This window comes from Podarcis vaucheri, assembly GCF_965113315.1.
Source record: "Podarcis vaucheri genome assembly, chromosome: 9".
Classification (NCBI taxonomy): Eukaryota; Metazoa; Chordata; class Lepidosauria; order Squamata; family Lacertidae; genus Podarcis; species Podarcis vaucheri.
This window is the reverse complement of record NC_138767.1, coordinates 81436903-81453099: the sequence shown is the minus strand read 5'-3', so window position 1 is coordinate 81453099 and position 16197 is coordinate 81436903. Positions and strand designations below refer to the sequence as shown.

General features: G+C 44.9%; 2 protein-coding genes across 9 annotated transcripts in view; one reads left to right on the top strand and one right to left on the bottom strand.

Moving 5' to 3' along the window:
• The window catches only part of HMG20A (high mobility group 20A), a 76671-nt gene extending 72528 nt beyond the window's left edge, over nt 1-4143 (bottom strand). The window contains exon 1 of one of the 4 annotated variants that reach the window (XM_082238411.1): nt 4003-4143. The gene's annotated coding sequence lies outside the window, so the exon portion shown is untranslated. Of the gene's footprint in view, nt 1-3660; nt 3844-4002 lie in introns of those variants that run through there. The other 3 variants (XM_082238412.1, XM_082238414.1, XM_082238415.1) reach the window with 3 other exon arrangements.
• PEAK1 (pseudopodium enriched atypical kinase 1) overlaps nt 4028-16197 on the top strand; it is a gene marked incomplete at its 5' end in the record, with an annotated part of 77128 nt that continues 64958 nt past the window's right edge. For 3 of the 5 annotated variants that reach the window (XM_082238387.1, XM_082238384.1, XM_082238388.1), the window contains one exon: nt 4225-4332. Coding sequence is in view for 1 of the 5 variants with exons in the window: in XM_082238389.1 (XP_082094515.1) it covers nt 4028-4332 (305 nt within the window). Of the gene's footprint in view, nt 4333-8307; nt 8426-16197 lie in introns of those variants that run through there. The other 2 variants (XM_082238389.1, XM_082238386.1) reach the window with 2 other exon arrangements.

Sequence of the window (16197 nt, the reverse complement as noted above, 5' to 3'; positions counted from 1 at the left end):
TGAAAACTAGGTGTGTCCTATGGGCCGGTGCGCCCTATAGGGCGAAAAATACGGTATGCCCTAGGCTGTTTAACATCTACATGCTGAGTGAGGTCTTCTGCAGTTATGGGGTATGTTGCCAGCTATATGCTGATGACACACAGCTCTACTTCTCCTTCACATATGGAGTTGAGGTAGTGGATGTGCTGGAACCAGGGTTTGAAATTCCCCTTGTTCTAGGCACATTTTGTGACAGGGAATTTTGTTAGCGCAAGCAGTTTCTGAGCTCTGGGCGCAGTACTACGCCAAAGATTTCAGATTAAAACTGCAGAGTGGAAGAAAAGAAGAACCTTTTTCTGCCTCCCTATTTCCAGCTATTCTCTGAAGACTGAAGAAGAGACCCTCTTAAGAATATTAGGGGGGTGGGCACAGAAAGGACTAGACCATGTGAAAAATGAACATAATATTTTAGCTGCAGTTCATTCATTTTCAGCTTTGTATTCTTATTATAAAAAGTGTGCCTAGACATTCTGTTGTTGTACCCATAACCTAATTTTAAGGTGCTGTTTAGCTCCTAGCTTTCATATCTGTTTCTAACACTGGCTGGACCATTGTCTTGCCTTGGTAATGGACTGGGTGAGAGCCAACAAACTGAAGCTCAATCCATACTGAGGCACTGTTAGTGGATGGTTCCCTGGACCATCAAAACCAATCCTGGCCCAGTTGCACTGGCTGCCATTTAGTGTTTGGGTCCTGTTCAAAGTGTCAGTTTTGACCTATAAAGCTCTAATTAGCTCCAGCCTACAACACCTCAAGGACTGTCTCTTTCCATATGAACCAATCAAGACCCTGCAATCATCATCTGAGGCCTTTCTGTGTGTGCCTTCTCCACAAGAGGTCTGGAGGGTGGCAACATGAGAACGGATCTTTTCTGTGGTGGCTCCCCATTTGTGGAATGCTCTCACCAAGGAGGCTTGCCTGGGACATTTGTTACATATCTTTAGGTGTCAAGCAAAAACAACACTCTTCTCCTCTGCCTTTGGTTAATTAAACAATCTATGGCCTTTTATACTGTGTATGGGAGGGGGTATGCAGCTATGTTATGTATTTTTATGTTTTTATATTGTAAACCGATCCTTGGATGAAGGGTGGTATAGAAATGTAGTAATTTAATAATAAATAAATATATAAATATTGGCTCTGAATAGCAGTTGCTGGAGAGTAAGAAAGAGGGCTGTTGCCCAGTGTTAGAAACTCATATATATAAGCTGGGTGCCAAATGGCACCTTAACCCAAGGTTACAGTCACCAAAGCAGATGTCTAGTTGCCATTTTGGGGCAAGGTGGCTCTAAAGTCTTATTTTTCATAAGAAGTCAAGTTGAAATATTGTTTAACGAAGAATGGGTACATAGATCATAAAAAATATTGTAAACAACTAAATACATTAGCAGGATTAATTTAAAATCAAGCAGTTTAAAGGTGATTTTGGAAGAAATATAGAGAGTAATAAACAAAAGAAGTTAAGGGGGATATACAGTTTTTAAAATGTTTTTTATAAGAAACCAAGGAAGGGGAGAAGGGAAGTCAAAATAAGTATGTATGTAATTTATTATGATTACTGTTAAATTGAAAAATGAAATTTATTTTTTAAAAATAAGCATTTTTCAAATGATTGATTGACTGTGATTGATCATTAGTTAAACATCTGGCTAGTTCAGATGACAACCATGAGCTAGGTTAAGAACTTTGAGAACTTTAAAAAGGCAGACCTTCTGATTAGCATATTACACTTCAAGTCCATAATATAAGTCGGTACTACATCAGAGCACATTGCTACACACTGACCTGGTTTGCACTCAAATGTTAAAATGCAGTTTAAAATAAACAATGGTTTAATATGCTATGATACATTCTGCTCAATAGTGTTCAATTCCCTCCTCCCTTTACCACATCAGAGAGGAAACAAACCGGCAGCTTTGCGTCACATGCAAACCAGTGCTTGCAGTTTGTTTGGAGAGAAACAAACTACAAGAGCTGGTCCACGCATATCGCAAAGCCCAGCAGAGGCAAATCCAACACTACTGAGTAGTATGCACCAGCTTGCTATTCATATATTCATAAACCATAGTTTGCTTTAAACTAAAAGTCTTATACCCAGCATTGCTCGGGAATTCTTTTGACTGGCTCAGTCCACCATCTTAATTCAAAATGGTGTCCAACTGTATCGAAAAAACAACAACAAAAAACCCTGCTTCTTGTGCTCAGAAGTTACCATGCAGAATTTTGGTACGATATCTTAAGAGTTGCCCAATTACACAACAAACAGGGGGAAAACTTTCCATAATACACTTGTGCCTTGGTTCTCGAACACCTTGGTACTCATACGTTTTGGCTCCCAAACGCTGAAAACCCGGAAGTACCGTAAGTTTTCGAACCTTTTTTCGGAAGCCGAACATCCAACGGCTTCTGCTTGAGTGCAGGAAGCTTCTGCAGCCAATCGGAAACTGTGCCTTGGTTTTTGAACGTTTCAGAAGTTGAATGGACTTCCAGAATGGATTACATTCGAGAAGCAAGGTACAACTGTATATAGTTTATATTGTCTCTAATCTTCTGAGCCACAAAGCAGGCAGCAGCAAAGCACAGGACAATGCTAGAAGGAATGGAGGCTTGGCTACAGCAAAGCCAGGACCATGAGGCCTTCCCCGACTGGTTCATCCGTTCCACAAACTCCTGCTTTCTGTGGCACTTGTGGCATCTATTCTGCAGGCAGACCAAACCATCCATGATGTGCATTATGGGTAAGGGCTTTCCACAATGCAGTTTGGTCTCTGAAAAGCTATTATTTGCACACAACCAGAGAAAAACTAAATTTAGGAAGGCTGAAGTCTTAGTGTGTAACTACACCAACAACAAAGTAAAATGAATTATTAAAAAGGGAAGGGCCTTTTGATATTTCTAGCTTTGAAACCACAAACCTTACATAGATAGTGCCACTAAAAATGTATTATTTTACAATAAATCAGCAACAGGAAACCTCTTCCACCAAGCCTCCCCATTCTGTTTGTTTGGTTGAAGTCACACCCACCTGTCCATCACCCACTGTCATATGCAGAACAGGTAAAACTGTAGCAAAATTCAAGCTGTGGATTCAAAGCAAGAGCCAAGAACACACTCCCAATTTCCCCTTTTCAATTTGGCACCTTACCATGTCATTGGATACGCTCAGGAGTCCCAATTGCCTCTGGAGGCAGCATAGCCCCCCCCCGCCGCCTAAGTGGGGGGAAGGCGGGACGGAGCTGAGGCGAGGGGGAAGCTGCACAAGGACCCCGAGGCGCATTTCACAGAGCCATGAAGACAATCTTGACGGCTTCTCATTGGAGCAAGCCGAGGCCCATGAGGCGCCAGGCCTCCTGCTCCCCCAGAGGCCCCCCGACAGAGCCGGGGCCCGGCCGCCCTCTTCTCCGCCCGAGGCCCCCTTGGAGAGGGCCGGAAGGCGGCAGGGGGCGGAAGCGGAGGGAGGGGGTCACGGGGCGGAGGAGGACCCTCTCGAGGGGAGCCTGGCGGGAGGCGCCCCCGAGGCCCACTCGCCCCGGACAGGGGCCCCCTCGCGGCCTCACCCCTCCCGCGCCGCCGCCGCCGGCTGCTGCTGCAACCCGACAGCCCTCGCCCCCCCCCACTGACCTGTCGCTGAGGGGCGGGCGGGGGGGGCTCCCCTTGAGAGACTGCTGCCCCGTCACCCCCACTCGGCCTCCGCCATCCTTCTCTCCGCCCTCTCCTCACACGCAGGACGCGTAGCCCCGCCCCTTCCGCGTATCCTTCCGCGAGGGCGCTCTCTCCCTCCCCCCATTCATTGTCCTGTGACAACGGAGAGCTCTCCCCGCCCCTTTATAACCTCCTTCGAGAAACAAGCCTCCGAAAAAGCCTTAGCTGCTTTCTTGTAATAAAGGCAGTAGCGGAACTATTTTTTGAAAGCGGAAGAATTACACATACGCGAGCCGCACACCAACGCCGACAAAAACCTACCCACAGGGCGGGTTAGCAGCAATGCATGCTGGGGATCGTAGTCTCCCCCTTGGGCGAGCGGGATCCTCTTTTTGTCGCCTTCCAGGGAAAGCGGAGCGTCGGCGTTGCTAACGGGACGGAGAAAACTAGGCGGGGAGCCACGCCCCTTTCCCCTCCGCCCGTGCGCGCGCGCGGGGAGGCGGTTGCTGCCGCGGGGACGCGCGAGCGAGGGGCGGGGCCTGCGAGGGAGGCCGGCAGTTTGAGTTGCGAGGCGAGGAGTCGTGGGCGGCGCGTGAGGGAGCGGGGCGCCCGGAGGGGAGAAGGGAGCCAGACCGACCGACCGACGCCCAGGTAACTTCCCTTCGCTGTTTCTATCCGGCGGCGCGTGCCCGAGAGTTCTCCGCCTCAGGCGGGACGCGAAGCGGGGCGGGAGGGGGCCGGGTGGGGGGCGCCGGAGGCCGCTTGGCGCCCGCCCTCCCTCCCTCCCCGCGGGGCGGGGTCGCCTCCGTTTCCTGGCGGGGGGGGCCTTGGACGCCCCCGAAGCGGCGGAGAAGTTTCTCGGCGAGAAGTTTCGGGCCGGCCCGTCTCGCCCCCTTTGCCTCGAGAAGGGAAACTTTTCCTGGCCTGTCCCGCCAGCAGCTCCGTGGGGCTCGGGCGCCTGGCCGCCTGCCTTGCCCGCCCGGGAAGCGCAGCCCGTGAGGCGGGTCTCCTCGCCGGGGTTCCGTGAGCCTCTTGCCTCTCTCGCGCAGGGAAAGGCTCGTCCTGGGCAGGAGGGCGACAGGGCGCCTCGCCCCCAGGCACGCACGGGCCGGCTCCTTCCTTCATGCCCCCTCTGGGATCCGTGGCCTGGCGGCTTCCGTCCTGCTGCTGCTGCTGCTGCCGCCGCCGCCGCTGCCTTAGTGGGCTGATGCCATGTAATTTAAGGGGCAGGAAGATCTGCAGATCTGTAAGCGGATCAGGGCCCTGGCAGATAAAACACATTTCTGAAATATTAGGTGCATAATATTAATCAGTCACATGATAATAGATTTTGTTTTGAAGCCTGCTCATATTTGAAGTGTCCTTTAAGTCTTAAGGACATTGCAACTAGAAAGTAAGTTTTGTTGGTTAGGTTGATTTCAGAGTAGGGAGTTCATAGCTCAATAGTAAACTTGCTCACAGCTTCACTTGTATATCTGGTACTGAAATGTGTCTTGTTTGATTGGGACAGTTATACCCTGATAATCTTGGTCACCCTCCTCTATACACAGTCCAGCTTGTCAATATTCTTCCACCAGATTACCATTATGCCTGCTATATCTCTGCTCTTTAAAATCAAGTACTTCAGCTCACCCATAAAGTAACTCAGCTCAATCCGGAGAGCCCAGTTAGGCTGCTTGATGTTTGCCCGCTCCCTCCCTCCGCAGCCCAGATGCCAGCCTGGGGAGCCGGAGACAAGAGTGGGGCTAACTTTGCCTGTCAGCCAGCACCTTCATTTCTTTCTCTGGCCACACAAGTGCCAGCAGGCTGCCACCTTCCCTCCCTCCCTGTGCAATTGCTGGGCAGATTGAAACTGCCTCCCATGCCTTGCGTAGTGCTCCAGAGGGTGGCTTCCGGTAGCTATCGCTTGCGTGGTGAGAGGCTATCTTTGGGGCTAGCCGCAGCTGGCGGCAACAGGGAGGCCATTGGAGCCCTGGGGCTCTACGTTTCTGTGCACGGTGCCATGCCATGTGGTGCCCCGGCTGATGCACTCTGCCTGGGGCAGCGCTCCCTACCCAGCCTCGCCTGGAAGCCGCAGAAGCTGCGCACACTTATGCTGATCATCTGCATGGCCAACAACTGCCTTCTTCCCACCTTCTTTCCTCCTTTATCAGGATATCACACGGTTTAGCTGGCTATATATTAACAATGCTGGAAAGCAGATACAGTGGTGCCCCGCAAGACGAATGCTTTGGAAGACGGAAAACTCGCTAGACGAAAGAGTTTTCCGTTTTGGAGGTGCTATGTAAAACGAATTTCCTATGGGCTTGCTTCGCAAAACGACAATGTCTTGCGAGTTCCTGCTGGGTTTTTTTCCTTCCCCCCCCCCTTTTTCTAAGCCGCTAAGCCGCTTATCAGCTGATCCGATCAGCAGATAAGCCGCTAAAAGCCGCTAATAGCGCTAATCCGTCAATGGGCTTGCTTCGCAAGACAAAAAAACCGCTAGACGAAGAGAATCACAGAACGGATTCTTTTCGTCTTGCGAGGCACCACTGTATCAGCCATCCCTAGTCAAAAGTCGCCCAACATACTGAATCCACCCCAATCTAGAGGATTTATTGCAGTCCCCTCCATCTTTTGTAACACATTGCTTTTATAGTTGCAGTGTCCACTCTTAGTATCATACAAGTAATTTGAAATAATGATGTAAAAGTTAAACCTCACATATATCCTTTGTTTTTACTCTGTTGTGAACATCTCATGTAGCTTCTCTCTTTTTTACAGTGGTACTTTGGGTTAAGAACTTAATTTGTTCTGGAGGTCCGTTCTTAACCAGATACTGTTCTTAACCTGAGGTACCACTTTAGCTAATGGGGCCTGCCGCTCTGCTGCCGCCACACAATTTTTATTCTCATCCTGAAGCAACGTTCTTAACCCGAGGTACTATTTCTGGGTTAGCGGAGTCTGTAACCTGAAGCGTCTGTAACCCGAGGTATCATTGTATTTTCTTTATAGCTGGCTGATGTGTTGTTGTCTGAAACTAAGAGCGATAGGAGGAGGTAATAATGATAACTTAAAAGCTTTCATGATTGCAAAATGAAAATCATGGGTAGGCAAACTAAGGCCCAGGGGACGGATCTGGCCCAATCACCTTCTAAATCCGGCCTGCGGATGGTCCAGAAATCAGTGTGTTTTTACATGTGTAGAATGTGTCATTTTATTTAAAATGCATCTCTGGGTTATTTGTGGGGCATAGGAATTTGTTCATTTTCCCCAAAAAAATAGTCCGCCCCTCCCCCCACAAGGTCTGAGGGACAGTGGACCGGCCACCTGCTGAAAAAGTTTGCTGACCCCTGGTCTACCAATGAAATGGCAAACATAGTTGTGTAGAATATGATAGAGGAACAGCTAGCTGTGGTTTCTTTATTAGGTGTTGTATCAGTTATAACAAACATGGAGGGAAATGCTCACCAATGTCAATTTGTGCAAAACACTGTTACCTTAGTGCTGATTATGCAGGTCAACACTCCAGTAACCTAATCCAGTGAAATTAGCAAAGAAATGACAGACTTCCTTAAAACCAGATTCTAACAAAAATGTGGGTGGAAAACCTTTCATAACAAAGAATGATTTGGCATTTAGGATGAAGTAAGTTGCTGCTAATTAAAAGGTTAGTACATATTCTTATAGATGGTAAATCACAGTGTACTTTAAAAAGTCATACATCGTATCAGTGACACAGTAGTGTCTATGCAATATTAAGGCACTAATGGGAAGAAAGTCATTTTATTTTTGCTTAATACATATTCAGCAATATCCTACATGCTAAGAAAATATTTTTAAAGGATATGACTGTATGTGTTTTGCGAGGTATTATCTGCCACTCTTAGATACGGTAGGGAAATGGAATCTTTATATACAGAGATGGGAAACATCATCTGATCCTGCCACAGTGACCCATACCTTAGTTACCTGGTATTTGGACGGCTTAGTGTACTCTATGTGAAAAGTTCAGAGACTTCAGCTGGCTTACAGAGCTGCAGCCACTGTTGACCAGGGCTGATTCTATGGAGTAGAGGTCTCTTGCTACAGCAGCTCCACTGGTCTGTTTCCAGGCACAATTCAAACTGCTGATTATGACCTATACAGCTTAGGCCCAGGGTATCTGAAGGACTCTGTGCTTCCCTATGAATTCGCCCAGGCTCTGAGATCTTTGGGGAACCACCTCTCAGTCCTGCCATTTTCACAGGCACGCTTGTTTTAGATGTGGGGAGTGCATTCTTGGTGGCTGCTCGCAAACACTGGAACTCCCTTCCTAAAGTAGCTAGATTGACTCCCTCCTTGAAGTGAGCTTTCCTATCAGCAAGCCTTTAATGTAAAATGCAAGTAAAATCCTACCTTCAAAACCATCAGAACAGATTGCAGGGAACATAAAGCATTACATTATCTGTACTTCATCTACATGTGTAGCTTTACAAATAATAAATACTATTTGTGCCTGTTTTTATGGTGTGATGGCCAGAATTTTATAAATACTGCGTCTGTGTATCTTTTAAGCTTTGAGTGTTTTTTCCTACTATGAGGACTTAAGGTGCACCACCATATGGAATGTTGTTCTCTAGCATTTAAAGTACCTGTTCTTACCCTTAGATACTGTTGGTTACAGTTGCCATGCAAAATGTTCTGCAACAGCTTAAGTGGTTTAAGGTGAAAATGCCAAACAATTAGATGCAGACTCTCCACCCTTAAATGATCTTTAGTTAAGGTAAGTTTGTACTGCATCCATGTCAGTGTGGTTGGGTTTGTTCTGTTTTATATAACACCAGACATAATTTGATCATCTCTCTGGTGCTGTTTTCATCAAAGACATGGATGCTTAGTTGTCTTTCTTATTAGTGTTGGTATTTGCATGGCAGTGAATCAAATAATATATTGCAAAATGCAGTTGGTGGTGTAATTGTGAAACAGCAAGATTTATGTATTTATTCCCTCTTAATTTTGCAATATGGTAGTGCTGCATTTTTCTTTGTGTTTTATAAGATGGGTTTTGCTGGCTTTCATTGATTAAAATGATACAAATGTCAATGCAGAATAACAGGTATGACGAGAATTGATGCTAATTAGACTAACTAGGGAAACACAGTAATGAAGTGTGTTTCTGCAGATAAACAGAAAAAGATCTATGGTCAGAATATCCTGTATTTTATGTGCTGGTTGTACATTGAAACAGTGTAGGTCTGTTGCTGAATAACTACCATCACATCTCTTTCTCAGATACTTTAGCCAGTATAGAAATGTACAGCTATGATAAAGCATTGAGATGTTAATATTACAATAAATGAAAAAAAGGAAAATGCAATGTAGCTTCATTTTAAAATAAGGGAACAATGTGTTACATTGAAAATCAGAAAACTAATTTCAATGCTATCTTTCTCTGCGTTAAATTCTGCAGTGGGCATCTTAACAGATATAATGTCTACGTGTAAAGTATATGATACATAGATACATACTAAGGCATTCAACAAAAATATGTTGAGTACTGCAAGAACTACATAAAATTCATGTTATGAAGTTATATTCTTCCCACTATGGGATAGTTGAATTGGGGTATTATAATTTCACCTTTATGTCACTTGTATGTTGCAATTTGCCTTTTTATTTAGATTAAATTGCTAGCACAAAGGGGGGGGGACTATTAAAAAATAAGACAGTGGAGCTGATGGTAGGGGAGCAGAGGCAGCATAAAATCGAATGGCTGAGTCATGGATGAATGATTTATTGTTCTACTGTAATGATTAGAAATAAGTATTGACAGATATGCAGCAGCCTGCACTTCTCAAAGTTACATAACAGTTGTATTTTTAGGCATTCAAATTAGAAACAGTGTACATGATAAAGTTCTATGTGATGTGATTAAATGCAACTTTTTCATGTGGTAGGGTAATAGCATTATTATTAACGAAAGCTAATATCAATTTTTACAATGTCAGTATCTTAAAACAATGTCCAAAACTGCAGTTGGGGAATACCTTGGTTAGACTTGCATTGAAGGGAGCTGGACAAGATAAAATTTGGTAAAGCCTTCCAACTCTACAATTCTATTTTTCTATGACTGATCAAAATGTCTCCAAATAGTGGCAAGCTTTCAACTTCTTCAGAACATTACATTAGGACTGGACGATATATAGTCCAAAACTACTTTGAAGTCCATTTTGTGATATTAGTTTCATATTTTTTTACCTGGCAATATATTGCAAATCATGGTTGGGTGTGCGCACTATGCAAAAAGCACAACATGGGAGAAACTGCGAAGCCAGCCAATGCCCCTACATAGCTCCATCCTTACCATAGAATCATAGAGTTGGAATAGACCACAAGGGCCATCGAGTCCAACCCCCTGCCAAGCAGGAAACACCATCAGAGCACTCCTGACATATGGTTGTCAAGCCTCTGCTTAAAGACCTCCAAAGAAGGAGATTCCACCACACTCCTTGGCAGCAAATTCCACTGTCGAACAGCTCTTACTGTCAGGAAGTTCTTCCTAATGTTTAGGTGGAATCTTCTTTCTTGTAGTTTGGATCCATTGCTCCGTGTCCGCTTCTCTGGGAGCAGCAGAAAACAACCTTTCTCCCTCCTCTATGTGACATCCTTTTATATATTTGAATATGGCTATCATATCACCCCTTAACCTCCTCTTCTCCAGGCTAAACATGCCCAGCTCCCTTAGCCGTTCCTCATAAGGCATTGTTTCCAGACCTTTGACCATTTTGGTTGCCCTCCTCTGAACACGTTCCAGTTTGTCAGTGTCCTTCTTGAACTGTGGTGCCCAGAACTGGACACAGTACTCCAGGTGAGGTCTGACCAGAGCAGAATACAGTGGCACTATTACTTCCCTTGATCTAGATGCTATACTCCTATTGATGCAGCCCAGAATTGCATTGGCTTTTTTAGCTGCTGCGTCACACTGTCAAATGCCTTGCTGAAATCAAGGTAGGCTACATCCACTGTGTTCCCTTCATCTACCAGGCTTGTAATTCTGTCAAAAAACGAGATCAGGTTAGTCTGAAATGACCTATTTTCCAGAAATCCATGCTGACTATTGGTGATCACAGCATTCCTTTCTAGGTGCTCACAGACTGTTTGCTTAATGATCTGCTCCAGAATCTTCACTGGTATTGATGTCAGACTGACTGGGCGATAATTATTTGGGTCCTCTCTTTTCCCCTTTTTGAAAATAGGGACAACATTTGCCCTCCTCCAGTCTGCCGGGACTTCGCCTGTTCTCCAGGAATTCTCAAAGATGACTGCCAGTGGTTCTGAGATCACATCTGCCAGTTCTTTTAATACTCTTGGATGCAGTTCATCTGGCCCTGGAGACTTGAATACATCTAAACTAGCCAAATATTCTTGTACTATCTCCTTAGTTATTCTGGGCTGTGTTTCCTTTGCTGAAACATTTGCTCCAAATTCTTCAGGTCGGGCATTGTTTTCTTTATTGGAGAAGACTGAGGCAAAGAAGGCATTGAGGAGTTCAGCCCTTTCTGTGTCCCCTGTTTGCATTTCACCATCTGCTCCTCTGAGTGACCCCACTGTTTCTTTGTTCTTCCTTTTGCTACGGACATACCCGTAAAAGCCTTTTTTGTTGCTTTTAACCTCTCTAGCAAGCCTGAGTTCATTCTGTGCTTTAGCTTTTCTGACTTTGTGTCTACATGTGCTGGCTATTTGTTTGAATTCCTCTTTGGTGGTTCCCCCCTTTTCCATTTTTTGTACACATCCTTTTTTAATCTTAACTCAGTTAAAAGTTCTTTAGATAGCCACCCTGGCTTCTTTAGGCACCTTCCATGTTTCCGTCTCATTGGTATTGCCTGAGGTTATGCTTTTACTATCTCCCTCTTAACAAACTCCCAGCCATCATGAACTCCCTTTCCTTTTAGTATTACTGTCCATGGGATCTCACCTAGCACTTCCCTAAGTTTTATGACGTCGGCTTTCTTAAAGTCAAGAAATTGAGTCTTAGTATGCTTGGCTGCTTCTTTCCGCTGTATAGTAAACTTCAGAAGAGCACGATCACTCGCGCCTAATGATCCTTCCACTTCTACCCCACTAACCAGGTCATCAACACTGGTTAGGACCAGATCTAAAATGGCTGTTCCTCTTTTTGCTTCTCCCACTTTCTGGACAATGAAGTTGTCTGCAAGGCCAGTGAGGAATCTGTTTGACCTTATGCTCTTGGCTGAGTTTGACATCCAACAAATATCTGGGTAATTGAAGTCCCCCATTGCTACTATCTCCCTTCCTTTTGCATGCTTGGCCATCTGTTCCAGGAAGGCATCATCTATGTCCTCCATTTGGCTTGGGGATCTATAGTAAACTCCCTCAATGAGGTCTCTGTTATTCTTCTCTCCCTTAATTTTGACCCAAATGCTCTCATTTTGGCTTTGAGGTTCTAAATCTTGGATCTCTTCACAGGTATACACATCCCTGACATATAACGCCACTCCTCCTCCTTTCTTGTCTGGTCTGTTTCTCTGAAATAGATTGTATCTGTCAGGGAACTGACATCAGAGCTAGAGGCGGAGGGAAGGCTCTCAAATGATGCTGGAGAAGGGCCCAGCAGGGAGAGAGGCTGCTCCGCAGATGGGGAAGCAAATCAGCGCAACACCAGGGATATAGAGGGGCTGATGGGGGAATCGGCGAGAGGGCTCCAGGACTCTTCACCGGACACCAGCAGGGAGAGCACGGGTCCTCCACTACCCACCCTGCGCAGAAGACTTCCGCGCAGAGAGAGTAGGAGGAGACTTGGTGTCAAACAACTTTTATGTTGGAAAAGATTTAAGAAACGCCCACTGACGGATTCTGCTAGCGACTGAGGCAACCACGAATTGAAGGGCTGTCCAGACAGAAAGGTTTAACAAGGCAACATAACCAGGAGAGGCGGCAACTTACTCACGAGCAACCCCATACCCATTACAGTATCCCTCCATGATTACATTCCAATCGTGGGACTTATCCCACCAGGTTCCAGTGATGCCTATTATGTCATATTTAGTTTGCTGTACTAAGAGCTCAATGTATGGAAGTGAGAGCTGGACCATAAAGAAGGCTGATCGCCGAAGAATTGATGCTTTTGAATTATGGTGCTGGAGGAGACTCTTGAGAGTCCCATGGACTGCAAGAAGATCAAACCTCTCCATTCTGAAGGAAATCAGCCCTGAGCGCTCACTGGAAGGACAGATCGTGAAGCTGAGGCTCCAATACTTTGGCCACCTCATGAGAAGAGAAGACTCCCTGGAAAAGACCCTGATGTTGGGAAAGATGGAGGGCACAAGGAGAAGGGGATGACAGAGAATGAGATGGTTGGATGGTGTTCTTGAAGCTACTAGCATGAGTTTGATCAAACTGCGGGAGGCAGTGGAGGACAGAAGTGCCTGGCGTTCTCTGGTCCATGGGGTCACGAAGAGTCGGACACGACTAAACGACTAAACAACAACACTAAGAGCTCAAGCTCATCTTGTTTATTTCCCATGCTTTGCGCATCCTTATTCCAGCCATTGTGATATATCAGTATATTGTTCAACTGATCAAAGCCCTACTGGCAAATCTGCTGGGAAAATCTGAAGCCTCCCATATTAAATATCTTTTGGATGATAGGTCTAGTGTTATTACACTGGCTGTGGCAAAGTTTCTTTCGGAAGTCAAAAGAAACAAAGATCATCAAGCTTGAGACAAAACAAAATGACCACCTCGGTTTCTCTCTCTGTATTAACTGTATTTTGTTCTGAAATTGTTCTATGCATCTTTGGACTGCAATAAAGAGTTTTTTAAAAAATTATTGTGATGTTTAGCTGGTGATAGTCCGGCCCACCACAAGATCTGAGGGGCGGTGAACCGGTCCTCTCCTAAAAAAGTTTGCTGACCCCTGGACTAGAGGACCCTTAGGGTCGCTTGCAACTCTACAATTCTATTATTCTACGCTGCACAACATAGTAAGAGCCTGCAGGATCAGGCCAATCACCCATCTAGTGAAGCATCCTCAGTGGGAACCCCACAAGCAGGATTCAAGCACTCCCCCCTCCAGTGGTTTCCACTCTGAGTTTGTGTATACAGTGGCTACCTCAGGTTACGAACACCTCGGGTTACAGAATCCGCTAACCCAGAAGTAGTACCTTGGGTTAAGAACTTTGCCCCAGGATGAGAACAGAAATCGTGTGGTGGCAGCAGCGGGAGACCCCATTAGCTAAAGTTGGTACCTCAGGTTAAGAATGGTTTCAGGTTAAGAACGGACCTCCGTAATGAATTAAGTTCGTAACCAGAGGTGCCACTGTAAATACAAGGCTGTTTTCCTATTTTCATGTTAACAGTATAAAACTGTGTTGTCATGGCTTAGCATTGCCTGTGAACGTATCCCTTTATGTTGATAGTCCTACACTCTGTCCTTTATTGCCTTTAGAGAATAATTTGGTCTTTGACTGGCCTGGGATATCACTGATGCATGTATGCATGCTGTGTTCTTGGAAGTAAAGAACCTACATTTGCAATACCTGAAATACTGGCTTCTGCTTGTCTACAAGCATGTAAACTCTTGTACTGAGGTACCCAAATTTGGTACCTTGGGGGGTTTTTTAGCATGCGAGATACGGCAGTAATTTAAATTTGTGCGGAATGAGAGAGTATTGGACAGTTTATGAGATGTGATAAAAGATTGCATAATATTTTAAAGAAATAAATAGACTGACTAACTTGATATTGTTTTGCCCATTGTTGACCTAATTAGCTTACATTGGGTCATTGGTGATGTTGTTACCTGAAGGCTTTATCTAAAAACATTTGATCATCCTTCCCCCCCCCCTTTTTTTCTTTTTCAAAATCAATCAATATTGCATAGTGCTCTGTCTCTCCAACCTATAAAAGAGGCCTTAAGTATCTATTTATATGTTCAGATCAGTGATTGCGCACAGTGTCAGGACCAACGAACTGTGAAATCAATTATTAAATCTTATTGACACTGCCTGGAAGCTGTTTTGTTGAGAGCATTAGAAATATTAAGTAAATAAAACTTCAGTCATGCTTCTAATATTAAGGTTAATAAACTACCATTGAAGGAGTGGCAATACGGTAGAACCTCTACTTACGTCCCGTTCTACTTAGGCTCGTTCCAGTCACGTCCACGGCAAACCTGGAAGTAAACACCAGGTTTGCCACGATACACACAGAAGCGGCTGCCACGGTCTGCACATGCGCAGAAGCAGGCTGCCTCCGAATGCGCCTGTGCACAACAGCGCTTCTACCAGCGACCCGTTCCACTGTGTATTGTTTTAGAATACTTCTGCTGAGGCATCATTCGCTTTCTTCTATCATTCATTTCAAATGAAGTGGACTGTGGTACACAAAAGCTTATGCCATAATAAATTTGTTAGTATTTCAGGTGCCACTAGACTCTGTTTTTGATGCAACAGATTAATATGGTTATGCCTGTGTAATTTCTATCTCATTTAAACCTCTACTGCCTTATGGAATACCTTTGGGAGAAGAAAATGCTAAAGAGTAAACCCTGAACAAATCCAGAGTGGAGTTCCTAAGGCAGTTGGATAGCACCATGTATGCTTCCTTCCTGCAACTCCTGCAGCCCAGCTGGTGCTTCCTTTTGGAGCCCGTCAGTGAGGCTGAGAGGGGAGTCTTGTCGTCTGGGCAGCCCAGGACCTCCAGGGACACTGGCCAGGCTTGAGCCCTGGTGCTGCTATTGCAGCATTTTGATTTCTCTCCTGGACACTCCACAGTCTCTCAAGACAGATGGGTGCTAACCAAGCAAAGCCCTCATTTTGCAAAAATGGGTTCTTTTGTGTACTAAACATTTGTGTGTTGTTGGCGTCCGTCTGCCTCTCACTACTTCACCATTGAATTGTATAGCAAAGGCAGTGGTGAGCCCCCATTAAAGGATGCAAATATAAATCACCCAAATAGAATGTGATCTGCAAAGCTTTATATAGTATAATTTAAGATTAAGGATTTGTCTTGAAGATTTCAGCTGAGGAAATGACACTTATATAAGAATCTGATCCACTGAAAGGAAAAAACTATTAATTTGTTCATGGTTTGTAGGATTTGGTGATTTGAGTTCTGCACTCTGACGTGAGATTAAATGGTTATGAAAGCTTGAGCAGAACATGATTTCTGTGTCATTGCAGATAGTAAGGTTAGATGTGGCATATAGATTAGAGAGCTAATCCCACACAATTTAAATTATTTAAATGTTTCATGGTTTTTAATAGGTGCACCTCAATATTATTTTTTCCCATCTTAGTTTTGATGGCAAACAATTCACTGTAATTTTTGTACTTGGCTTCCCAGGGACACATATGGGAGAATGAATACCAAAACATTATTTTTTGTGGAAACTAATACATGCAAAATTCCTTTTATTATAATATTCTGGTCATCTATATCCGCTGCACCATTCCACAGTCATGCTGTTGTTCTTCCACTATTGACCATCTCATGATCAGGCAACTGTTCTGTCCTGTCTCATATGCATATTGT